Source organism: Cheilinus undulatus, linkage group 8, assembly GCF_018320785.1.
Source record: "Cheilinus undulatus linkage group 8, ASM1832078v1, whole genome shotgun sequence".
NCBI lineage: Eukaryota > Metazoa > Chordata > Actinopteri > Labriformes > Labridae > Cheilinus > Cheilinus undulatus.
In genome coordinates this window covers 45,080,570-45,107,125 of record NC_054872.1, presented here as the reverse complement: position 1 = coordinate 45,107,125, position 26,556 = coordinate 45,080,570, and the positions used below count along the sequence as shown (strand labels likewise).

General features: G+C 37.9%; 1 protein-coding gene across 1 annotated transcript; it reads left to right on the top strand.

Moving 5' to 3' along the window:
- The first annotated feature begins 910 nt into the window (after positions 1-910).
- On the top strand, positions 911-26,471 carry LOC121514118 (neurexophilin-1). The gene is made up of 2 exons (XM_041794210.1): positions 911-997; positions 25,692-26,471. Exons 1-2 carry the CDS (start codon positions 914-916, stop codon positions 26,469-26,471), a joined length of 864 nt encoding a protein of 287 aa, XP_041650144.1. The 5' UTR covers positions 911-913.
- Positions 26,472-26,556: the final 85 nt, after the last annotated feature.

Here is a 26,556-nt window from a genome sequence, read left to right as displayed (position 1 = left end):
AAGCCTTACTGTTCAGGCCACTGGTGTTGGAGCAGCAGAAAGTTTTGGTCTTGATTTTGAATGCCAAACAGTCCAGTATAAACATTTTAGTCTTGTTTTAGTGTCCCTGGAGAAACTTAACCTTACTTTTTTCTTTTTGTCATGGTTTTTATCATCAAAGATCTAATTTTAGCTTGTCTTAGTCTAGTCTTTAGAAAAGGTAGTGAAAGAAGCCATATTTTTAGACAACAAAATTAACACTGCTACAGTGTGGCTAAACTAAGACTACACTTAAAATATCTAATTAACAGTAATTGAACCAAATCTGGACCAAACAGTGACCTGAAACTAAGGCTCTCATATTGATGTTATTTGAAGCAGAGGTTGTAAGGTGACTTCTTGTCATAAAAACGGCAGTATCATTCTTCTCACTGTCTGTGCTGATGTTTCCAGAGGCTCCTGCAGAGGATAAAAATGTCCACTAGATGTCACCCACCGACCCTGCTGAAGGAAAAGTTGCTTCTCCAAACTCCACAATGTGAACCTCCTTATCAGCTCCCCCCTTTCTCCTCTCTCCCTCCCCCTTCTTCACTCACTCTATTTGTCTCTCCATCCCTCCCCCCTCTCCTTCTCTCTCTCTGAACCTCAGAGCGCGCTATATAAAACGTCCCTCCACGCTGACACTCAGATGTACAATCACCTCGCTTCTCATCACTGCGTCTCCAAATCTCACTTCACAAAAAAACAACAACAAAAAAAACGAAATCTTCTTTTCTAACATCCATCCTGACTCTCCTGAATGAGCCTCTTCTCGCCTCAGGACCGCCTCTCTCACTCTTTATTTCTCCTCAAGTTCGGCAGCTGATACGGCTCGGTCAGGAGGTTTTTTTTCCCTTTTTTCTCCCTGGCTGAAGAAGATCAAGGACAGCTTGACATGAGTGGGGACGCTCAACAAAGACGAAGCATGAAGACCACATGTCTGCAGGCTGCTGCTGTGCTGCTGTCACTCATCTCTCTGGTGAGTTAAATGTCACTCTGATATGACCTTTGCTTAATTTAACATCTCTGCAAAATGTGCACTTAATGTGTGGAATGTCTGCAAACAAATTTCTTAAAAGTACGCCCAGATATTCCACTCTTTGAGTGCAAAATTGAGCAGAATTTGATGCAAATTCATGTAAAGTGCAAGCTGTTGATGTGAGAGTGAGAATAATGTTGATTTCTTCCTCTTTAGGCTCATTTTTCAGGTGTTATAAAAGAGTTAAAGCCTGTTTTTTAAATCCTCTGATGACAAATCTCCCCTGAAAAAATAGATTTTTAACTGCTACTCATTTCTATCCTCTCACATTCAAAATGTAAAAGTGAACACAAGCCTCCAAAATCCAAATCTGCATCTTGACAAATCCACCCCGCAAACAGTCCCACTTAAATATCTCCCTCCTTTCAATCCTTCCTTTTGCATCTTCCCCTCCTTTTCTCCCATTTACAGACGCAGTTCAATGAGGATATATTTGACAGAGCGGTCGCAGAACAGCCTGAGCCCATTATGACAAACACACCAGAATGCTCCTAACTCAATGCCTTGACAGTTTGTGACAACCCAATTCCTTTAATCCTCGGATAGACAGTCACCCCTCACCCGCTGATAAATCTGTCAACAAAGCAATCAAAGGCGAACAGGAGCCACTCCTCTCTGCAACAAAAATTCCATAAACTTAATCCCTGCAAACTTGACTGGCCTTAAAAAGCTCCCGTGGTGTTATCTGTGTTTAATTTGCATAGTGATGGAAAGAAGTCAATTACTATTAATTATTCTCTACAACTTAATACCCATTATCGAATTGAATTCACCGTCTTGAAAACCATAAACTCAATTTCACAGCTGACTAAGCGCACTAATCATTTCACCCCCCCTTCCTCTTTTATTTTTTTACTTTACGGAGCCTTAGAAGGAAAACAAGGATTCTTCGATTTCAGGAGCAATAACATGAGTTCTTTTATTGTCACAAACAAAGGCAAACATTAATCAGAGAGTCTGGGACTTATATGTCCATAGTATTATGGTAGTTCGAGCTGATCTCACAGCATCACTAGATGGAAGTGTGTTTTTTTTCCAGACCGGGCTGCCAAATTGCTTCGCTATGCTTTAATGGGATGATCATAATTGTTTCGTACTCGGTGCATCCTAAGCTTTCGCCTGCAGCTCCTTCAACAGATTGACAGACCCATGGGAACCTCACAAACTTATTTTGGCCGCCTTTGAACCAAGTCGTGTGTGAAATAATATGATTATGCATTTTTCCTCTGGGTAAGTTGAAGAACTGGTGGCTACGTTTTTTCTCTCTTCCTCCCCCCACTCTCTCTCTCTCTCTCTGTACCACCACCGCCCCCTCCTCCTCTCCCTCCTTCTTCTTCTTCTTAAACTGCCCGGCTCTAATATCCCGCAGTCTGTCCGCGTACAGTATTTATCCTCCTCAGAAGTCATGGTGATAATTGTGCCCTGGCCCCTCAAAGCGCTGCAGCAGTGATAGGACTCGGCTCCATCCTCAGCTGCCTGTGATGTCTTGACACACTTTGTGATTTGTCATCATCTCTGACCCCCCTCAGGTAACACTTTGATATCACTGCGAGAGTATAGACCTAAACTCTTAGTGGGCGTCAAATGCCCTAAGTTGATCCATCAGCTCAGCGACGGGGGGACCTCATAAGGCGAGACAAGTTAAATTCACTGTAAACGACTATGACGACAATCATTTCCCAAGAGCCCGGTAGGGAAATACTCCTAAAGACGGCATCAGTACGCTAAAGACTCCTGAACTTACTCCCTTTATAGAAGGACACTTCTCTATCACGTATAGAGGCTCTGACATGAAGACGTTTCTTTAAGTATATGAAGTCTTTCCTCTTCTGAAGAGTGTTTGGTAGAAGCACTCATTCAGGAACTCTGCGAGTCAGTAATTAGATTAAAATAAGAATTTAGCTGGAGGTGGTGGAGCGGGACTTCAGATACGACACCCAAAAGGTCACAGGTTTGATCCTACTGCATGTCCCTGAGTCAAACTCTAACCTCCAACTGCTCCTCACACTTTAAGCCTCTGCGGATAAGAGCAACCTTATGTTAAAAATAAACTTTTATTTTTGCATAAAAAAACTGGAAAATATATCAGCTTTTTAAGATGGATTGATGCATTTTTAAACAGAAAACAGGTTAAGATAATATGGTTGTATTGAAATAGTTTGTGATAGCTACAAGCAAAAAAGACACCAGGTAAATGCTCGGTAAAAAAGTTTCTACATTAAAAACGTTTAATAGTAATATGATAATAAACCACAAGAAAAAACTGAAATATTTAGTCTAAACTGTGAATAATATTCTATTTTATTTTATTAAAGCGCATTTATGTTCAATCAAATACCACAGCAACAGAAATAGAAATCCTAGGTGCCCAATAATGAGAAATTTTTAGTTTGTGATATCAAAAATGGCCAGCGACCTCCTTCATGGTGTCAAACTTGTACAGAAACATTGGCAGAGTGTTTCAAAGTTATAAAATCATTATTCCAATGATCAGTGGCATCAAAAGGCACAGAAACTTAATAATCTTCAGACATATTCAATAAAGAGAGCACAATGATGGAGTTGCACAATTACATTAGCAACATTGCCTTAAATTGAGGTTGTCAATTTTTTTCAGTCTTCAATAGAACTGATCAAATCTCCATTCCTTTGATGATCAGTGGAATCAAAAAGTACAGACACGTCATCATCTACAGTCATATCTTTAAATTAGAGAGAGAATGCTGTAAATTGCTCAAAAACATTGACACCATTTGGAAAAGTGCATGCAGCTGGCGACGAGCAAAGGAAACCTCATTCCTCACCAGTTCCACTCACTTTTCCAAATGTTGCCAACACTTTAGTGCAATTTTGAAGGAGTTCAGGTGCATTTTTATTTATTTTTTTGCCTTTAATGGACAGGACAGCTGAAATAAGATCAGTAATGTGGGGAGAGAGTGTGGAGACATGCACCAAACATGCGCTAGGATTGGGATTTTATCCTGCGAAGCAGTGCGTTAAAGACTGCAGCCACTGAGCTTAACTGGCAACCATCACCTGCAACTTTTGACACTTTACAACAATACTTACCCAATAACAGGCATCTAGGACTTCTAATTTTGCAGGTTTGATATTACTAATAATACAGTTTTTTCTAGATGGAATAAAATAAATCAATGCAAACGTTTTCAACACATTTCTGGAATTTACACACACCTCCCTCCACCATAGTTTTAAATATGACCAAAGATCATGATGTTTCTGAAAGACTACAGATATTTAAAATGCCTTTAATGTTCAACTTCAACAACTTAGCATTTTTTATTATTTAGAACAATAGATTACACAGTAGTTATCAATGATATCTATTTGTGTTGACCTTAAACAGGTATTAATATAATATCAATCAATACTCTTGAATTAAATCAATTAACCCTTTAAAGCCTGAACACACAAATTGTAGCCAGAAAATTCTCATTTTTTTGGAACTGAAATGTTTATTTTACTTTCTACTGAAATCCCCAAAAAATCAAAATTTCCATAAAATTTAACGTATATATTTTTTGTATCTCATTTGATACATTAGGTGATTTTGGTAACTGATAATCCAGTTGAGGGCATTTTTATCATTTATCAGATTGTATTCAGAATATTTTTTAGTAATTTATTGACCATATTGATTAGATAGAGGTATCATAAAAGTATATAAAACATATGATACAACAGGCTTTGTTGGGGTTAAAATGTTGCCAACATGTTTGCACAATTTTTTTTGTACAATGTAGACAGTGTGTAAGTTTGCCTGCAGTGTTAAAAGTTACAAACAATAAATTACTGAATGGTTGGTGTTATAGACTTCTATATTTTGCGGCGGTATCAACTAGGATTCATTATTTGTTGAATTTTATTCATAATATAATTGATCTTAAATAAAACTGAATAACTAAATGCAATAGTTGTCAACATATGTGCAATTTAAACAGATCTCTCTCTCTTGGTTATTTGAAACCATGCATCACAGAAATAATGGGGTCATGGTCATTTTGAAACACATGGTGGATAATTAGAGTTTAGAAAATGTTTAATCCTCAATATTCTGAGCTGTTGCCAATATTTATGTTGAACTTAGATAGTATACAGGAGCTTTCTTGCAATTTTTTATAATTAAATACAAAACATTAGCAAATATTGGACTTCTGCTTCTGATGGCGTAGTTTTGAATCAGTCTGATTTTTACTAAAAAAAAAGTACTTAGTTGAATTACTAAACATAAATGTTGCCAACATATTTGTACAGTTAAGATAGTGCTCGCTCTGTTGTAGTGAAAAATAGGACTGATCAGTGAAACAGTGAATATTTGAAGATTTAATTCCAGAAAATTTGTGTGCAAGTTTTGATTGCTGAAAACAAAAAATTGCCCAATATGCAGGACAAAGACTCTAGTTCCTGGGGTGTCAGACAGATATCAGAACAGTTTGGTTTTGACTAATAATATGAATTCGTCTTAATGAAGTTAAGTAAATAATTGGAGATGTTGCAATTTGGACAGTATAGCTCTTATTTGGTTAAAAATATGACTGAAAATCATAACGATTTTTATACCGCTAATTACTTAATTATTGGAGATGTAGTAATTTTATTACACATGGTATTTAGGTGTCAAAAAATTGCCAACCTTTATTTATGGAATGTTGCAAATGTTTTTGTACAATATAGAAAGTGTGTAGTGGTTTGTGTGCATGTTTTGATCATTAAAAACTAAATTTGCCCAGCATCAGGTGTCTAGGACTTCTATTTTCATTGCCTTGGTATAAAACAGGATTCACTTTCAATTTTGAGTTTAACTGGAATCATATCAACGTTTATAATTCTTCAACCATAAGCGCTTTCTAAGAAAAAACAGATATGTATTATGCAGCTAAAAAGTACTTTCAGTTCACATCGCCCAGCCCTAGCCTGAAACTATTAAAATGACAGCAAATCTTTTAATTTGTAAATGCTCAGAGTGAAGTGTGACCATGCACAGCTTCCAATCAAGATTGTAAAGTGTTGGCTCCAATCTGCCATCAGCCAGCTCCCTCTCCATTTTAACTGAGTTAAAGTAACACCGCCGCACTCACAAATCCTCCCCACAGCAGTCAGAGCCGCTGCAGCATTCAGGTAAATGAAAACTGACACACACTTTCATTCTTCCTCCTAAGGTGTTTTTGTGTACAGCCCACCGCCGAGTCATCTGGCTCCTCCGGTGGCTCCATTAAAGGTGGAATTTGTTGGCTGTTCGGGGGTCCGGCCCATAGAATATCCTCCGAGCTCCCGAGGGAAGCCGGGGGTTGTTTATCTTCCTGTTTCAAAGAGCGGACGCCTGCGCCTTATCACAGCCTCGCCAAGAGTAGATAGCATTTATGTTTGTCCAACAGCCTGCATGTACGCCGCATCTGGCAATCTGAGAGTTGTTTCCTAAAGGACTTGTGCATGCTGATGCTGTTTGTGTTATCTTTGTCGAGGGATTCTGCCTCATGCACACAACATGGGAGCAACATTAACACACTGTTAAATGAGGTTCGCAGGCCGGGAGACTCTTGGTTTGGTAAATACAGCTCACAAAGTTGGAACAGTGAGGAGTGACAGGTTCTCAATACGATTTAGAGATACATTAGAATAACTCTGAGCTAATTTTAACCAATTAGATTTTTACAGTGCTGAGCTTTTACTGAGATTACTTTCAAGCAAGTTTCCACCCAGTAAAGGGTCATTCCACTGATTTTAAATCTGCGTAAGAGTCAGTACATGCTGAATTTAAAGATATTTACACCAAAGTTAGGATTTAAAGATGCTGTAATTTCAGTTTTAGCACCAGAATAAAACTACAAACAAGAATATTAACTGTCTAAGCCTCTGCTGACTTCAATGTTTGGAACTTTCTTCTACATGTAACATCTATTAGCTCCTTAAAATTGAGTTTAATTACCTTAAATTGAGATTATTATGTTTATTTTTAAATATATGCAAAACTTCGACAATTAAAGGGAAATTTTGCACCTTGTATCTTTAAATGTTTTTTAGGATTACCACTAAAAATGATGATGCAACATAAGGTCGTTGGTTCGATTTGTTTGAAAGTGAAGGAGCTTTTAAAGTGATCTACCCCAGAAGGGAAACTTCGCTGCACAAAGTTTGATTCAAGTTTGATGCAGTGCTTTTTATTTGACATAATCTGTATTATTTGATCAATTTATGCTCTTGATCTAAATCCATCGCTTTGTTATTCCCACATTTACTAGAGGGAGTTCAAATGAAGCTCTGCCAAACTTACAAAGCATGACAAGCTTAGACTAAACAAGACCAAATCCTTGATCCAAACAACACTTCATTGGAAAAAAAATAAGTTTTTGCAAATTCAAGGTCATAGCAGTACTCTTTTCTTAATGGCTGGATTTATTTTTTCTTAAAATGTTGAATTACATATCCAGATTTAGATTTATTGATTTGAAGCTGTTTGCATCGAATCACACACAAAATAAAGCTGTGAATTCTCTTCTTTTAATGTCAAATAACCCCTCTAAGAGCCAAACTAGCTCTGTGTTAGAGCATCTTTCTGTACACTTCCTGACCTCTCTGCTCCATATGTGGCACTCAGTCATGATCACATTCACTCCTCCAAGGTTTTTAAACAACTTTGAGTCACTTCCTTTGCTTTATTGTGCATTTACAGCAGCAGTTAGTGAATCTGGTGAGAATGACTCATAATTAATTGCAGGTTGTTCACAGTCATGGAGGAAGACGCTGCAATGAAGGGTAACATCCAAAATATCAGACTTTGGGGACACGTGTAAAACTTGGCATCAGTTCACTGATGGGTTTTGTGTGTCCGAGATTTGTTGTCACTAAGGAACACTGCAAACGTCTTCATGAGTCTCAGGATAGATTTTCATGTTAGAATGAAAATACAAGTCACCTGGAAGTTTAAATTGAACAAAAAGCTGCATCATATAATCGGTTTTATAAACTGGTTTTTGATTTAGTCTAGTCTTTATAAAAGTGATACACAAAAGTGGCTCTTTAAGTCTTATGTGGAATAATAATTCCCCCCAGAAAACCTTAAAAAAGGAAATTTTTGATATCAGAAATGATCTGTTGGAAGTCACATCAATCAGCTTGTTTCCCACATAATACAGTAGGCTTTAAATGTCAACCTTTATCTTTTGTCTGTTTATTTCCATTGTACGTGTTTAAGAAAGTAATGCAAGAAAATGATCACTGATCCTTCAGAAAAGGGACAAAACATGTTCTAAACTTGACTTTGTATTCTTAATTTACTACAATAATTTGAAGAGGATATTTGTGTAGGTTCAGGTCTCAACAAGCAGTTGTGTGTAGGAATAAGTTTTTAATTCAACATTTAAAAAAAAATATGAAAAGAAATTTAAATGCCAATCATATCTCCACCAAACACTGGAATATATTTATTTTCTAAATTGATTTAAGATGATTGTCATATCTAATGCTGGTCTTCAGTAATGATATGTAATTAAAAAATAATTTATTAAAATATAAATAGAAATAAAAATCATTGTGCTTTTCAGAAAGGTACACTAAGATACACACAAACACAAATTGTACACAGAAATACAGCAGAAGCACACAAAATAGAATAAAAGAAATAATAAATGAAGACAGAAAGCATCTTCATATAATTCTTGCACAGCATTTATGTTGAATAATATTCTGTTATATGGGTACATTATTTCATGTCCTTAAATGTCTTGATATCTCAGTTCATGACTTTTAAAAAGTGTAATAAACTGTCGCCAAATTTTAAAGAAAGTTTATTTCCCATCAGTAGCATAGGTCAGTTTTCCCATGGCTAAACAGCGTCATGCTTTTAGATCTAACAGCTGCTTTTGACACTACTCTCATTGCTGGCCTCGACACTGCAGGTTTAACAGGTACAGCCCTTATCGGGTTCAAGAAGGTCTTAACAGAGAGATGTTTTTAAGTTGTGTGCCTCTACCCTGTGGAGTTCCCCAAGCCTCTATTCTTGGCCCCATTCTTTTCTTCTTTTACCTCCTCCCTCTTGGTCCGATTTTTATAAGACATGGAATATCGTACCATCTTTATGCAGACGACACTCAGATTTACCTGCCAATAAAGAGGAGTGATGGCAGCACTATTAAACGTCTGCTAGAATGTCCCCACCCTACTGACTTTTAAAACATGTCTTATAACTCATTTTTATTCTCTGGCTTTTAACTCAGCATGAAGGTTGTCTGATTTAAGTCCTTTTTTGCCTTTTAATTTCTTAATCCTTTTGTTTCTATTGCATTTATGTTTTTATCATGTGTTTACTCCTCATTTTTTTAATTTCTGCCTTGTTTGTGTTCTTTTTCTGTGTGTTTTTACTGTGCAGCACTTTGGTAAACTTGAATATTTTTAAAATGTGCTCTATAAATAAAGTGGATTAAACAATTAGACTCTTGAACCAATGTCTGACTGTAGGCATGTCAGTTCATTTTTCAACTAATTATTTTTATTGCATAGAGATTAGCTGATATTTGACAGGTGGAATAAAACTGATGATTTTGTATTTTTATTATTTTTTATTATTATTATTTTATTTCAACAAAAACAAAACCATCATTTACAAAGTTTGCAAACATCTGGTGGAGTTGACCGTGCGGATAAAAAGTAATGGCTTCGACTAGTTTTTTAACCCCAATAATTCTCTAATTTGACTTCTGATAAAGAAAAATGATGGAAATTGAAGGTGAAACCAAGCTCTCTGTCTGCTCTGATTAATATAAATATGTATATTTTTTAGTAATGATGTCATTCACATCCCCAGATGTGGACTGTGGCTCTTTGGTGAATCAGGGTTGAGTAACACAGGCGTGATCTTTAATTGTCTTTGTGTAAATAAAATAACACTGCTTTGAGTTGTAGCAAATGACACTTTAAGTTTACAGAGGAGCTGACTCTTTATCATACACATTATAACACTTAAGAGTGTTTTTATGTCCATATTTTAACATAAATTTCCTCTGTTTGGGATTGCACTGCAGAGTGTTTTTTTCCTTTCCTTTTTAATAAGAGTTTATATGAGGTTTTTTTAAATGTCCAAGTACAGTAAAAAAAAAGGTCTGTTTAGCTGTTTAGTTAGGGCTAAAGTGAAATATACATTTAGGTAATATAATAAACGTGTAAGATCCTTTTACAAGTGTTTTGGCTCATGAACTACTTTAAGAGCTGACGACGGTATTTCTGGCACATTTTCATTGACTACAAAGGTGCATAGAGGTTAAATAAAGTCTTGGAGAAAACACAGAACTCCAGCAGCACTTACAGTGAGGAGAAGACCTTTATTAGATGGACGGCTCGTGGCCTTCATCAGGGTCATTCATCCTTATAAACATTTCAGTTTACTATCAGTGTATTTTTTCATCCTTACATTATGAATGACGAAGACCTTGGTGTGGTTTCAAAAATTAGAATTAATAATCAAAGTTAAACAGTTTGCTAGAGCTGCCTTTTATTAAACCATTATCTTGTCCTTTTTTAATCATATTTACACCTGATACATCTTTAAAACTTTGATAGAAAGTCTTGATCTCTTTGGTGAATGAGCATTAAAGAACAGATGGAATCCAAGACAATTAACGTGACTGAAAATTGGAATAAAATGTGTTTTTCCATGAAATAATCCTCCTTTTCCCCTGATGATAATTTTCTTATTACTTTATAAACAGTACATAATCTTTATGCTGTTAAATCTTTGATAAACCAAGAAGTTTGGATTGTAAATTTACTTTCTGATCCACTCAAAAAGTCAAAAAGAAATCCAACCTGTGAGTAAAAAAAAAACCCTGAAAATGCTACTTTTAGATAAGTGCTAAATTAAAAATAAATTGATAGAATTCATTGCAATTAAGTAAAGCTAATTAAGTGCAGAGTAAATGTCACTTTGGGTTTTGGACGGTGGAGTTTGTCCTTTATTTGCTGTGTAATAAAACCTAATATTGACAATCCAATATCTGTTAAGCTCAAAGTTATCAAAGTGTGACTGTTGACCTTTACGCTGCCATGTTTGTTTTCCTCCCGCCCTTTATCCAGCGGCACTTTTCTCCCCGCTGTATCTCTTTCAGACACGTTCATGCATCTAACACGTAGGCACACAAACACAAACACTCACTCCCTCTTTGTGCCTGCTTGCATGTTTTTGAAGCCGGCGAGAGGTAAATCTTGGCCCTGCGAGTGTTGGTGCAGTCAGTCGGGGTGTTCTGGATATAAACGTTGCTTTAGTCAGGACTGCCTCTGATCTGCCTAATCTCCCCGGGCTGGATTACAGGTTGGGCCTCTAATCCGTGAAGTGGGGTCTCTGTGAATGTGCCTCTGAGTGCTCTAATCCAGAGACTGTCAGGTGCTTTAGATGAAAGCTAATTGCATGTCACAGTTTGGGGACCATAAATAACGCCGGTGACAACGGAGCCAGTTCGCACAACAACGACTTGGGTCTGATGATGACTGGGCACGCGCTCCAGATACGCCGTGTAATTTTGATAATCTTGGAGCAAAATAGAGAAGAAATCCTTTTAGAAAAAAAAAATTGATTCCAGCGACATCCTCTCCAACAAAAGTATTCATAACAGAAAGTTACAGAAAATTAAGGTGCTTTTCAAAACAAACTCTTGTAGGAAATCTCATTTCCTGGCTGACAGAGTGATAAAACTTGAACTAACCGTGTCCTCATCCTGCTCCGGTCTGCATTGTTTAGGAAATACTTTTCAGCCTGCACCTTCAAATGTTGAATCTACACAGTGTCACTAATTAGTCCGACAGTCACTTAAACCAGCTCAAAGCGGTTTCCTAATATCCCTCGATCTGGTTTCAGGACTCCACTGAGACTCAAACCCAGTTACAGAGAGGCATCAGTAATTACTGTGCAAGAAAATGATATTTCATGTGATCATTAGAGACTACGGGCTTATCACAACTCAGAAAAGCAATATTCATGGAAACTAAGTGCGGCTTATAATGTGGATTACAGGTCAAAGGGTCGTTTAGGATTGATGGAAGTATATGTTTGAATGTTCAAAAGAGGAAGTGTTGGAAACCCATTTAAACAGACTTTAGACATGCTTTCAGGAGGAGATTGCATTTTATGACATTAACTCTGACACTATATGATAGAAATTGTATAAAAATGAGGGCACACAGATAATTCAGTTTTAAAATCATGATCACAGAATTTCAATAGTTAATGGCAATGAATCACATTTTAAGGTCATGTTTAAATTCAAGTCCATATTGACTTAAGATTTATAATAAGAATTCAGGGCCATCAAACAACTGAATTTTAAAATCTGGATTATTCTAATGATTACTATAGTAATATGTGAATAATCTCCTTTTGTTATTATTATTATTTTAATTTAAAACTGTTTTAGTTTCAACTGGATTATCATACTGTCTTACTCTAAGGGTCAATAACTTCCTGTTTAGATACAAACCTGTTTTTATTTTGAAAGAAAATGAGGAACTGAAGATTACAACATGATCTTAATCAGAAAAGAAGGTAAAGTGAACTGTAAAAAAGGTAAATCTTTAATAACACAAGGTTCAGATTACTTTTGACTTGTCCGTTGAGCTTTCTGTGAGTTTTAAAGTGAAATGAGACATTAAGGAGCAGTGGTGGACTTCCTGCGGAGAGACGCCACAGTGGCTCAAAAATGTGCTAAAAACAATAAAGTATGTAATTACTCTGATAACAAAAAGCTAGCACTTATAATAGCAGGCCCTAACTACCTAGTAATTTTTTTTTAAGTTTTTTTAAGATTTATTTTTGGGCATTTTTGTGCCTTTATTAGACAGAGGAGGACAGTGGATAGAGTTGGAAACAGGGTCAAGAGTGGCGGAGAGACATGCGGTAAAGGGACAGGCCGGATTCGAACCCCGGGCCACCCGCATACATGGGGAGCGCATTTAACCACTAGGCCACCTGCTCCCCACTACCTAGTAATTTTACAGTAGTAAACTGTAATGGTAGTGTTGTTTTTCTTGTAATTTCACAAGAATAAGATGGTTATTACCAAGTAATCAGATGACATTTCACCAAGTAATAACTCGGTAATATTTAAGTATTTGCCTAGTAGTAATGCATTATATCAAGTAATACCTCATAATATAGTAGCAGTTCTTAGGTAATTAGGTGGTGTTTTAACCCAAACCTAACCCTTTTAATATTGTGTCAATTCTTTACTAATTGGGTGTTTTTTAATCCCAACCCAAAGTCTTTTCTCTGGTAATTAGGTGATATTTTAACATAACACTCATAATATTGTGGCATTTCTCTGATAATTAGGTGATATTTTAACATAACACTCATAATATTGTGGCAGTTCTCTGGTAATTAGGTGATATTTTAAAGTAACACTCATAACATTGAGGCAGTTATCTGGTAATTAGGTGGTATTTTTATGGTAAACTTCACAATACTGTGGCAGTTCCCCGCAATAAGGTAGTTTTTTAACCCAGCCCTAACCCTCATAATATTGTATCAATTCTCTGTTAATTAGGGATAATTTTACCCAAACCTTTGTAATATTGTGGCAGTTCTGTTAATTAGGTAGTATTTTACCTTATCCCTAACCTTCGCAATATTATGGCAATGCTCTGTAATTAGGTGGTATTTTAACCCAACCCTCACCCTAATAATATTTCCACAATTCTCTGTTAATTTGGCAATATTTTCCCATTAATTTCTTAGAAATATGATGGTAAATTCCAACATAAATTGCTTGATAATTCCCAGGTATTAACTTCATTTTGTCCCACTAAATTAGACTGAATCCTTCCTAATAAAGTAATTCTTGGGGTTAGTGTTCAGGGTTGGGGTTAGGGTGTTATGGTTAGGGTAAAATACCACCTAAGAACCTGAGAACTGTCACAATATAAGGACTGTTACACTGTTACTGGGTATATAGTTCCTTCAAATGACCATACTTCCGAGTTATTACCCAGTAAAATATCAACCTATTACAAGGTAATAATCACTTTATTCCTAAGAAATTACTATCAAATAAACTTATTACTACAACCATTACTAGGTAATAAGGACCCACTAAAATAAAATATCAACAAAAGACTACTGAACTGGTCCTGATGGTCCTTCATCACATTGATGCCGTAAGTCTGACAGCCCTGTTTACTTTATTATTCATTTTTGCTGCAAGGGGATATGGGCAGGTTCAGATCACTTAACAACAGAACAACCACCAACCAAGTTTTGTCCAGAGGTAGCCCTCAACACTGCAAACACTTGGAAGAGAACAGCCTTAAGAGCTGACCTAGGAAAGTTTATAAAAACATCAGAGCTATCAAGCAATTATTTTTTAAAAAATTGGAATTAATCACAGATTTTCATTTGTTGATTGAATTAATCAAATTTTAAAAATCTTTCTTCATTTGGGAATCAAAATAAGTCAAAGAGGTTTACTTTATGATGCTGACTTTTACTTTGTTATTTCAATAAGAGGTGCTTTGCTTCACCAGTGGGGTCTGAAGTCATGATTTGGGGGGTTGCGAGACTCTGATGGGGGGTCACAGGATGCTTACCAAATCACTGGATTTGTGTGCACGTGTGCACTGATACATGCAGAAGCAAACCGAAAAACAGTGTGGCAGAACCCAAACCAGAACAAAAGTCCAAGACAACAAAAGAACCAACAGAAAAAAGCACCTAAACATCTACCCAACCCTAAGTGTGCAAGAACAACAGAAGAAAAACTGCACTAGCCAACACTGTTATATAAAAATAAACTTTGAGGAGCACATGTACAAAATGACTCACAGACATCCAGCGATCCCCAGAAAAAAAATGACAGCATTTACATTTAGAATAGGTTTCAGACTTTCAGTGTTGTTGCTGTAAGCAACCCAGTTAAGATTAACAATTAAGCTAAGTGATTTCCTCAGGAAACTGTTCTCTTCTAATTGACTATGAACCATCTTTACACATTTAGACCTGATGTAACACTTGTGTCATTTTCCTTTAAGACCTGATGCAATGCCAGGGCATTTTGGATTATCTTTTTTTCCAGTTTTTCATTTTGCCTTAGTCCATTTAACCTATTTAAACCTAAATCTGCATTTAAAAAACACCTGCTAAAACCTAAAAAAAAAAAAAAAAAAAATGCTTTTTTGAAAAACTTGGCTTCTGTATGGCTTCTATAAACCTTTAGGTTTTGGAAAAACTGCACAGGATTTCAGCATTTATGAAAATCTTTATTTCTCCTCCTCAATTGCAGATAGAGATGTGGAATCACCTAGCTCACCCCTAGTTTTAACCGATAATAACTGCCTTTGTCCTAATATTTGCTACATTAAAAAAAAAAAAAAAAACATTACCATACTCTTCAAACATGAACCTCTTCCACTGAGCTTTGGCTGGCATATCACATCATGATCTGGATCTTCACCACTGTTACCTCCGCCAAGGAGGTTATGTGACTGGCAGGGTTTGTTTGTTTGTTTGTTTGTTAGCAACATAACTCAAAAAGTTATGGACGGATTTTGATAAAATTATCAGGAAATGTCAGAAATGGCATAAGAAAGAACTGGTTTGATTTTGGGAGTGATCCAGATCACCCTCAGGATCTAGGAATTTTTTTTAAGGATTCTGCACTATTGGGAGATAGGGCTATGGCGGAGGTCTTTGCTCTCTGAATGCTTTTCTAGTTGTTTTTGTCATCTAAAATACCACTGCCATCATCTTTGTGATGGATTAACTTTAAAAACTTGTCATCCTTCAGCTTTATCCAACAGAGGATAAAGCGGCAAATACCAAGATATCTATGATTCCATCTGCCTTCCAGCATGCATTTTAGCGAATTGTGTTGCAGTTCATCAGTCACATCTTAAAACAAAAAGATAATCCAAAATGCAGATATTAAATCAGGTCTTGAGGGTAAAATGACCCAATGTTACATCAGGTCTAAATGGGTTAAGATAAGGCTACATTTAATTTCTATTTAGATAAAAAACAGTTCTTTTTTTGAAAAGAAAAGGAACTTCTCATGAACTAAATGTTATCAAATAACTTCAATAAACATGGAAAAAAGAACTTGTCACAGACTGGGAAGTTAATGAAAGAGCTAAAGTGAATGGTAAAAAAGTGAAATGTTTGATAGCAGAAGGTGCAGATGACTTTTGACTAGTCTGAGCTGTTTGTGAGTTTTTGCAAATAAAATAAGACCCCAATAGTGCCATTATTTTCCATCACTGTAAGCACATTTACTACAGTGAGAAGTAACCAGCCGCTGTGCCGGAGAGACCTAAATACGAGTGAACAATAATTTCTCTGACAAATTCTGATGAAAGAGAAATGTGTAATATCTTTGGCAATTAGGCTCCATTGTGATGACTTCACATACTTGAAGGGGTAGTGAGGCTGCTGGCAGGAATTGAAGACTCCTATGGCATCTAGACATTATCAGTGGTATTGATAAGGGATGCAAGATCAGATGAGGAGTAGACTGCTGAGAAGCTGGACTGGGACACCAATGAGGTGAGGAGACCTCCTCCAAGCTAGGAGGTATGCAGGATGAACTGAATGGAGGTGGCTTGGGTGGAGGAGTGTTTCAGAATCCACACTAAAACAACAAGCTGACTGCAGAACAGCAAATGACAGTTAAAATACCACAAGCACATGATCATTGGCCAACAAGGTTGTGGTATAATCTAATTAGCTTAAAGAGGGGGTATTATTCTTTTCTGATTTTTAGAACATAAATATAAAGTCACAATGTTGGGTGTCCATACTTCACGTGTGCAAATTTTCAAACTGCAAGATAAACGTATGTGGCAGTAATCTTGGAATTAGACTGTAAACTGATGAAAACGGTTCATTGGGAATCTCTCCAAGATCTTCCCGAGATGAGATTTCAATGGAGTGAACTGATGAGGTCATAGCAATAGGATCTCCTGACTGGTTGGTCCGTGCTGCTGGCAAAGCGGAACAGACCGCCCCCACAAGGCCTTTTAGCCATTTAGTAACACAGTAATTAAACACTTACCAAACAGATACGTCCTGCTCTATCCTTCGCTGCTGCTGGTTTTCTACCCCCTCTCTCTCCAACCTATCAGGGTCAGACTCCAGGTCTAACACGTACGGACGTATATCAAAATTCACCATATTTTACGGGTACAAAACATTGAGTCCTGCCCCTGGCCAGCCTCCAGAAAATCAGCCAATCAGAGGAAAGCAGGTCCCGGGGTTGGGGGTTAAAGAGACAGCAGCGAAAACTAAGCAATTCAGACGGTGGTTAAGATAAGGGTGTCAGGACACCAGTGTGAGAAACATCAGGAGTTTTTTGAGCTGTAAACCATGTGAAGCTACTACGTGGGTATCAGAGAGACGGTGTAAAGCCTTGAAAAAAGGCATAATACCCCCTCTTTAATAATTAGGGAGTGAACGACCATAATCAGCTGATCACCAGAGCGGGAAGAGAGAAAGAATGGGAGTAGGGAGAGATATGAAATAGTGGTGACTAAAGAATGAATGAGAGATAGTCTTCTTGCTTGAACTTCCACTGGGCTCTTTGAGTTCTATGGATCACCTAATGTAACAAAATAGAGGTGATGCAATTAAAAAAATTTAATTTGTGATCATAATCTCATCAAGTTTAGTTTACACTGACAGACTTGATGAAAAATTATTTTAGATAGCTGCTGCATTAACCCAAATAATAGCGAATGTAGTGGTCTAATTTCTTGTTAAAAAATATACCTAATTTCCCTTATCATAATGTTTAAATTGTATGCAATACATACATTAGTTCGTCAAGATCACTCCAAGACATTCGTGTGAATTTGCTTACCTTATTGACAGATTTGCTCTTATTTCAAGCAATTCAGGTTTTATTTTCTATGCTTAATATCTTGAAAGAAGGTGCTTATTTGGACTTGTTAGATAAGGCTTGTAAGAATGAAGAGAAGGGGTAAAAATGGCCTTTAAGAGTTTTTACAGTGAGCCTGTAAAGCACATTTATGTTCAGATTTTAAATGAAAATAAACAACCCAAACATTTAACATCAGTAAAGCAGAGAATAAAGAGTGAACTGTAATGTCGTAAGTACTTTATGGCTGCCTGGCTGACAGTCTATAAGATACTGTTTCACTGCTACTTTTACATCCTAAGGAGCTTTATGTTTGACTGTAATGGTGCCAATAAATCCTGCACTGGAAGCCTCCCTCGCCCTTTATCTTTGTACAATACATCAGCAGCGCTGCAACATGACAGACTTTTGTTTCCAGCAATGGAAGACAAAAGGAGGAGTTCATTAATACGGTTTAACTGCCCCACTGTGCGAGGAAGCTGCATAAATTCATATTCCTCTTCACCTCGTCACTGCAGACATTCTTCTTCCTTTTTATCTGCTCTGAAACTGACTGACTGCAAAGATTTGGCTTCCTCCAAATGTTTTCTGCATCTGAAAGGCTTTGATTTGACTCTGCGGATCATGCTGCATTTTATAAAAAAAGAAATGCTCAGGCTATGTTCCTTTATTCAGAGAGCGAGAAAGATGTAACAGCCACTCAGCCAAAGTCTCCACAATGCCACTAACGGTTCATCCGCATCAGGTCATTTATCATCGAGGCCTCTTCAAAACAACTGGAGGCCATCTTTTCAAAGTCCTTCACTCTGAAGTTCATAAAGCAAACGCATGCTTCAGAGGAAGATCACAACTCTTACAAGAGTTTAAACAGTCAGAGCTGCACATTCTGTCCGTTTCAGCGCCACAATGTCATTCAGTGAACTTTCTGAATGAGAGAAGACCTTATTTTCAGAGTATCGATCGCGAGGTGAAGGTACGAAATGTAAACGCTTCGACCAGATAGATCTGCTGTCACGTTCCTCGGCCGGGGTTTGGACGTCACTGTCACCGGCCTCTGTAGGTTGCAGGGGGAATCTCGGCTCCCTCATCTGTGTGATTGTTAGAGGAGAGATACAAAATGAATCATCAATCATCCATTCAGGCCACATTCAGCAGGTAATAGTCTGCTGTTGCATCACGTCTGCAGCAGAGAAGCGCTTCATTCATCTCGATGTATGGTAGGAATACCCTTAATCTTGATTAAGACGCCACGCACGAGACATTTCACACACTGTAAGAGTCGGTTACAGCGTTAGCACCGTTTGTTAAAGGTGCTGACATCCATACATAGAGATAAGTCCTCTGGATTTGGTCTTTTCTTCCTGTTAGGTTATTTTTTAATTAGAAGGATGTTCTGGTAATATTTCAAAAGATATCTTTGGAGCTTCTCTGACACTGACATTAGCCCATGCTGAAAAGCTTTCTGCAAGATCTTAAAAGATTCTCCTCTAGCAAATGCATCAGCCATGGAACTGCTTTATGACGTAATTCTAATGAATGTTATACTGGCCAAACATCCATCCCAACCTTGTTTGTTCTCACTGTTTTGGCTTCCTAAATACAGGGCTGTGTTGCCCCACGTGTTGATGCTTAATACAGAAAAAGAATATCTAATTAAAGTAATTTAGAGAGGTAATGATAGGATCCACAGAGGCTGATGAAGGATGAAATGATTTTCAAGAGATTCTTAATTTGTTTAATAATGAAAACACTTTGTCTATGAGTGTTTCTGTTGTAATTCAAATCAACTTCAGCTGAATTTTTAACCAAATTGACACCAAGGATGTTACAATACCAAGCATTTCAATTAATCAATATTAAATATTGGAATTTAAATGAATCTGACAAAAATGTATCTTGCAGTTGTCTTTGTTGACCAGTGCAATTGTAATATGCAATGTTTCAACAATGACTATGTAGTCCAGGGATGTCCAAACCATGGGGGCCAAATTCGGCCCATGGTCCAATTTTTGATTGGCCTTCAGCAAATTCCAGAAATAAAAGGAAATATGGCCCACATTTGAACATGAAGCGTGTGCCTGACTGTACTGTACTTCAGGTGGTGCTGCCATGCTAATTCTGTAAACAAACATCTTGACAAGAAGAATTTAATGATGTATTTTCTGTGACTAATATGTGACAACACTGTACATGGTAAACATATTGGCAACCAAAATAATAATGTCTTGTTTTCTAACTCTCTGATGATTATGGAAGCAAATAGCAGGACCAATGATATTCTAATGGTGAAGCCAGTGGTAGCTTGGGCCAAACATGGCATCCCCAAAAACCTTGAAATAATTATCTATTTGCCTTGTCAGCCATTAAATCAATGTATAGTGTTAGTTCAGGTGCTGGCTAATCGCTCTCATGCCATCTTATTTAAACTGCTCTTTCCTGGCCACACTCTGCCACTCTCTCCTAAAGCTGCTCTTGCAACCCTCCTCCACCCCAGCTCCTCCTTCATTCTGCTTCTGACATAATCAGTGTCATTCAGTTGTCACTGATGCCTGCTCTGCTCTGGGGCTTGTTGCTTCTCTCACTGCCTTGACTTTTCTTATTGGAAGAGCAGGAACGTGTGCTGTTCCTGCTTGATACTTTCAATGTAGGCTCATGGAAGGGCAGAGAGATCCCAGAACAAGCACAGATAACAGCAATAAGTGCTAATTAATAACTGCTGATAAAGAAGTATATATAGCTGCACATCATGTGTCTTTCTTGGCGAACCAGCCATATAGGCATACTCAATCACTAAGCATATCTTCAGCTACATTATATTGGTTTTACAAACTTTCATATACCTCACCTTGTGGATATTAAAGTGGCCCCAACATCCTTTAATATTTCTGTATGTGACCCTCAACCGCAAAAAGTTTGGAAACCCCTGATGTAACCTAATCATTACAAAAGTCTGTGATTTAAACAATAAGGACAAAAGTATTTGGCCACCTGACCATTACACCAACTGGGACTGTAATGACATTGCATTCAAATACATGTACTTTCATATTAATTTGGCCTCCCATTTGGCGCTATAACAGCTTCCACTCTTCTTGGAAGGCTTTCCACAAGACTTTGGAGTGTTTCTGTGGGAATTTGTGCCCATTCATTGTGTAGAGCAATTATAAAGTCAGGCACTGATGCTGGACAAAAAGACCTCTCTGTTCCACTTCATCCCAAAGGTGCTCAGTAGTGTTGAGGTCAGGGTTCTGTGTGGGCCAGTCAAGTTTTTCCAGCCAATGTGAGCTACGTCACTGACCAAATGAGCTATATTGCATCATATCCCTAAGAGATGCTGCATGATTTCCTTCGGTTGCTCTGTTCCTATTTTCCTCTTTGTCTCTTGGGTTGGGCTGGGAACAAGGAAAGGTGGAGATGACAAGGAACCAGGAATGTTGGGCAGGAAGATTTAATTGGTTTTCTTTCACTTGTCTCACTCTGCAGATCTTGTTAAATTGTTCTAAAAAAGTGGTGATAATTGGAAAATAATAGTATCCATATATTTGATTGGAAAGTGTTGTGCTCTGACTTATGTCAACCAGTGTAGGGTAGCGTTACTTTTGAAACTCACTCGTTAGATTACTGCGTTACAAACTGAGAAAAGTAACGTGTTACATTACTGTGTTACCTACTTCTAAAATGTGTTAGAGTACCTTTGCGTTACTAAATATTAAAACCCTTTAGCCACTTGTTCCACTTGGCAGTTGTAAAAACAACAGATAACGACCGCATGTCTGCATTTGAATGTGCAGACACTAATGCCAATGTAGAGCCTAATTTACAGCCCATAATCTGTATCTCTGCAGCCGGAGAACACCACTAACAGACAGGAAAACCTTTACAGCTATTTAACATGCTCACAATCAGACAAGCTGAGCAGAGGCAGACAAAATCACTGAAGCTGTGCGTAATAACAGTGCGTAATTGGAACAGCTGTACAACTGATTCAATGAAAGCAAACAGAGCTTGTAAACTTACGTTTCACCACGATGCTGTTTTTGTCCCTTTTATCCAAAAATCCATCATAATGGGGATTATTCCACAGTGGCCCGCTGTCCTCTCTGTCATCTCACTTGTTCAACAAGCTAACAATGTGCACGTAATGGCACAGAATGTTTACCTTCTACTGGCACAGCACACGTGCCAACATGACTACAGGAAGAGAGAAGGACAAACAGAGCAGATGCTTCAAGGAGCTTCCTTTTTTCTTTCTCTCTTTTTGAAGCCATGGAAGAGAGAGGAAACTTGGGATTTTTCTTTCAATAACGGATTACTTCTATGAAAATGTAACTAATAACAGGATTACTTGAATTGTAAAACTAACCTGTTACGTTACTCGTTACAACAAAAAAGTAATCTGAGTACTCTAACGGATTACTTTGTAACGCGTTACCCCCAACACTGATGTCAACACTACACCGCTGTCAAATGCTCGTCAATACAAAGCACACATTTCTGGTTCTCCATATTCAAGATAAAAGTACTAGATGTCAAATTATTTACACAAGGGGAATTACAGGGCAGAACACTAAATATTTAAGGGGTGACTGTGAAGAGCAAGTTTGAGAGAACGTGTGATGTTGCACAATATGTGACTCCAGCATGCCGTAGGACATGTTGTAACCTGCAGTCTGTTTTTTGAGTTTCCCAAAGGGAAAAATAGTTCAAACAGTCCATTCCATTCTGTTCTGCAAAAGTCCTTAATGTACAGTTTCTGTGTAAATGTCTCTCTCTTTGGGTACAATCTGTTTTTGCTCTATGGAGTTTGCACATTATCTGAGCCTGTGAAGATTGTTGTGAGACAGACTCACAGCTCACTTGCTGTTCTTAACTGAGGATTGTCAATAGTCAACCAGCACAAGTTTTATTCACTTGACAAAATTCCCCATTTTCTTAAAATACATGATAATGACCTTATGAGGGAGAAAAGCGGCTAAAATTAGTACAATCAGTTGTTAGTGTGGTCTGTCATTATGTATGTAGTTGTATGATGCTTGTGATACACAATGGATGGGGCGACTTTTCAATCATTCTACATTATCATAACAATATTAGAGGCAAGATATCATTACTGGCAGATATTAGCTTATAAAAGTTAAATAATGTCATTGCAAAGATGATAACCTTGCAAAGCAGATGGACACGCCCGTTTCCTTGTTTTTCACTGGCGAATCCATCTTGTTAAGCACCCATCTGAAACGTCTGGGCCCGATTAGAAAGTGACAGGACCAATCAGCGACGAGGGGCAGTACTTTCAGGCAGAGTCGTGACTTTAACAAGCAGCAGCAAGAGCTGGTGCAGTTATGGAGGAAGAGATTAGTGTGGATGCTGCTAAAGCGCCAGTTTTATCAGAACGTGACAACAATTCTTCTTAAAAGAAGAACAAAGAACAGCAGTCAGTTGTTTTCTTTTCAAAATCGACAAAAGTCGAGTACTTACATGTCTATAGTCAACATGTTTCGCGTTATTCCTTAGTAGCTGGGCATGCGCAGCTCGATAACTGCTACATCACGTGTTTTGTTGCTCTGATTGGCCCGTAGAGATGTGATAGACAGAACGTTCATCCAATCACACTCCGAGTTTTCTCAAACATTGCGTATTGAAGCTGACACGCCAGATGGATGTGTTTCACACATCCATCTGGCGTGTCAGATTACAAAGATGAAACTTTCAACCCATATTCTCAGATATCAGTAAGACAAATTAATATTGGTAAAAATACAAGTGTACAAATGTACCATCAAGTATAGGTGGCTGTCTGGTAGGCTACACAAATAAGAAAGTCCATAAAGAGCCCTGAACATTTAGAACAAAGTCCTTAACATAAAACAACTACCAGACTGTCTGTTTCTCCACATGACTAAGCCTTTCTTTGCACTGGAATTACTCCATGTTCTTTACATTAAAAACACTGTGTACAAGATACGGCTATTAAACAAGAAGACTGCACTTATGTGGATAAAACCACATGGTTCACAGTAATACTGAGTGTTCTGTATTAAAGGTTGGATATTCACACACAACTGCTGTAAATTTCCAATAAGTGGCATATTTAGTTCTCTGCTAGCTAGTAACTGAAGAGTTTTGCTAAGGTGGCAGAAAATGATTAGCTTTAACACTGAGAAACTTTCTAAAAATAAGTGGATTTCCTTAATTTGTCCCAAAATGTCTCCACAAACTAGCTTGCATATTTCCTTTTGATCAGGAGTCAGAAGTTTTGGAACAGCTTTGGCACAAACTTTTGCCATGTTCACATTTTTATGCAAAATTTGCCGGACAATCCCTTTATCAATGTAGACCATTTTGCTTTCATACTTACACTGTCTCGGCAATCATTTAAACAGTATGTTTAATTTGTTGATTGTTTTCAGAAGTATTAGATGTGTATGGGTGCCCAGATCATTCATGGTCTTGGTCTTCCTCGCTGCCTTCACTAAATCTTTTGTGCCATCCAAACACATGCAACTATGACGTGCAGTGTTCCCGATACAGTTCAGTTAATTTACCGAACGATTCAGCTGCTGTTTTGTTAAATTTCGCCAAAAATTTCAAGGTTATGCATTGCTCAACCTTTAAGCTAATGATTTTCTGACTCCTCAGCAAAAAACATGCACTTCAACCAGTAGCTAAAGATGTCACTTATTGGAAACTTACAGCAGTTGTGTGTGAATCCACAACCTTTAATATATAACACCCATATTTGACAGGTACTAAATGTAAAGCTTGTACACCAGATTTTATAGCACTTATAAATACATTGGAAAATTAAAGAATTTATATAAAACACCCCTTTTATCCATTAATTGACTTTAGTCTCTTATCTTATAGAAATTAGACAATTATTTTAAAAATGTAATGGCATTCTATCCTGAGCCAAATTTTGTTATTGTGCATCATATTTATCGGGTGAATGTATCCTTACATCCCCATGAGATGCATAAAATTGACAGACACCTTCAAAAATGGACCAGCCATGCAAATTTAAATAAACTAATGCTTGAAAATCAACGCCTAGATTTACCAGTGCATATACATGTTTTTAGCCGGATCTCTTTAAGACTACTCAGTTATCGTTGTATCTTTGAAATACACTTAAAGTGGGTTGCATTCAAGAAAATTCCAGTCATCCTGACCATGAAAAATTCCTAAGTTGCTTGGTCAAAAATGTACTTTGGAGCATGAAGTTGGATTGGGATTGAAGACATAACAAAAAAAGACTAACTACAAGTTAGTGGACATATTCATTGTAACAACAGAATGGAGAATAAGATACAAGAGAAAATAAAATGAAGCAATTTCATTGTGTGCATGAAGATTGCAACAGATGCACTCTGGTGGCAGGATGTGATTGTCATCAACCTCTCCTGATAGCTTGCAGTGAATTTTCCAAACTCTGACCTCCTGCTGAACATCTACTTGGGACAGACAGGAAAATCAGGTTGTAAAAATATGACTCTTTGTGTTAACATAAATTTTCAGGACTTTTCCAGGAGTTAGAGGAGGGTTAATGATTGTTTTATGGCTGGGGCTGGCGTATTCTGGTAAGAAGAGTTTCATTTAAATGGTTATATATCAGTAGTCATCACTAAAGGACCCATTTTAAGGCTGTATCAGATTCAGAAAATACCCTCACTATTCTTCAGAAATGTTCACTCAGAAGCATTTTGTAAAGCTTTGTTGAAGTTATAAGCTCCATGTTTGATGTTTTTTTTTATTCGTCCTTTCAGGTTGCCAGTGCTGATTCAGAGAACTTGAGGGAGAGCTCAAAAGCCAAGGTGAAGACTTACTGGACTGAAAGCAGCAAGGCCTTCTCCATCAGCCGCCTGCTGTCCCAGACCCTCTACGACAAGGAGAACTTCACCTCACTGGATCTGAATTACGACGATGCAGAGCTCTATTCTAAACGAGAACAGTGGAACTGGCTTTACAACACTTCAAACCAACGTGATCCTCGATCCAGGACGAAGCGGCGACCTATCGTGAAGACGGGGAAGTTCAAGAAGATGTTCGGCTGGGGGGACTTCCACTCCAACATCAAGACGGTGAAGCTGAATCTCCTCATCACTGGGAAAATCGTGGATCACGGCAACGGCACGTTCAGCGTCTACTTCCGCCACAACTCCACCGGCCAGGGCAACGTCTCTGTGGGGCTGGTGCCACCGACGAAAGCCGTGGAGTTCCAGGTCCACCCGCCGCACCAGCAGTTCCACCACCATCACCACCAGCAGCAGCAGACGGCCCTGGAGACGAAGGACACCAAGCTCTTCAACTGCAGAGTGGAGTACGAGAAGGTGGAGAAGGGCACCAGGAACTCGCTGTGTGCCCACGACCCCTCGCAGAGCTGCCCGCAGGAGCAGACGCAGAGCCACGTGTCCTGGCTGTGCTCCAAGCCCTTCAAAGTCATCTGCATCTTCATCACCTTCTACAGCACCGACTACAAGCTGGTGCAGAAGGTTTGTCCTGACTACAACTACCACAGCGACACCCCCTACCTCCCCACCGGCTGAGCATTCCACCAGGAAAAGAAGCGAGGGCAAAAGAGACGCAGAGACGAGCTTTCAGGGCCTGAGTGGTGTCAGATTATTTGGATGA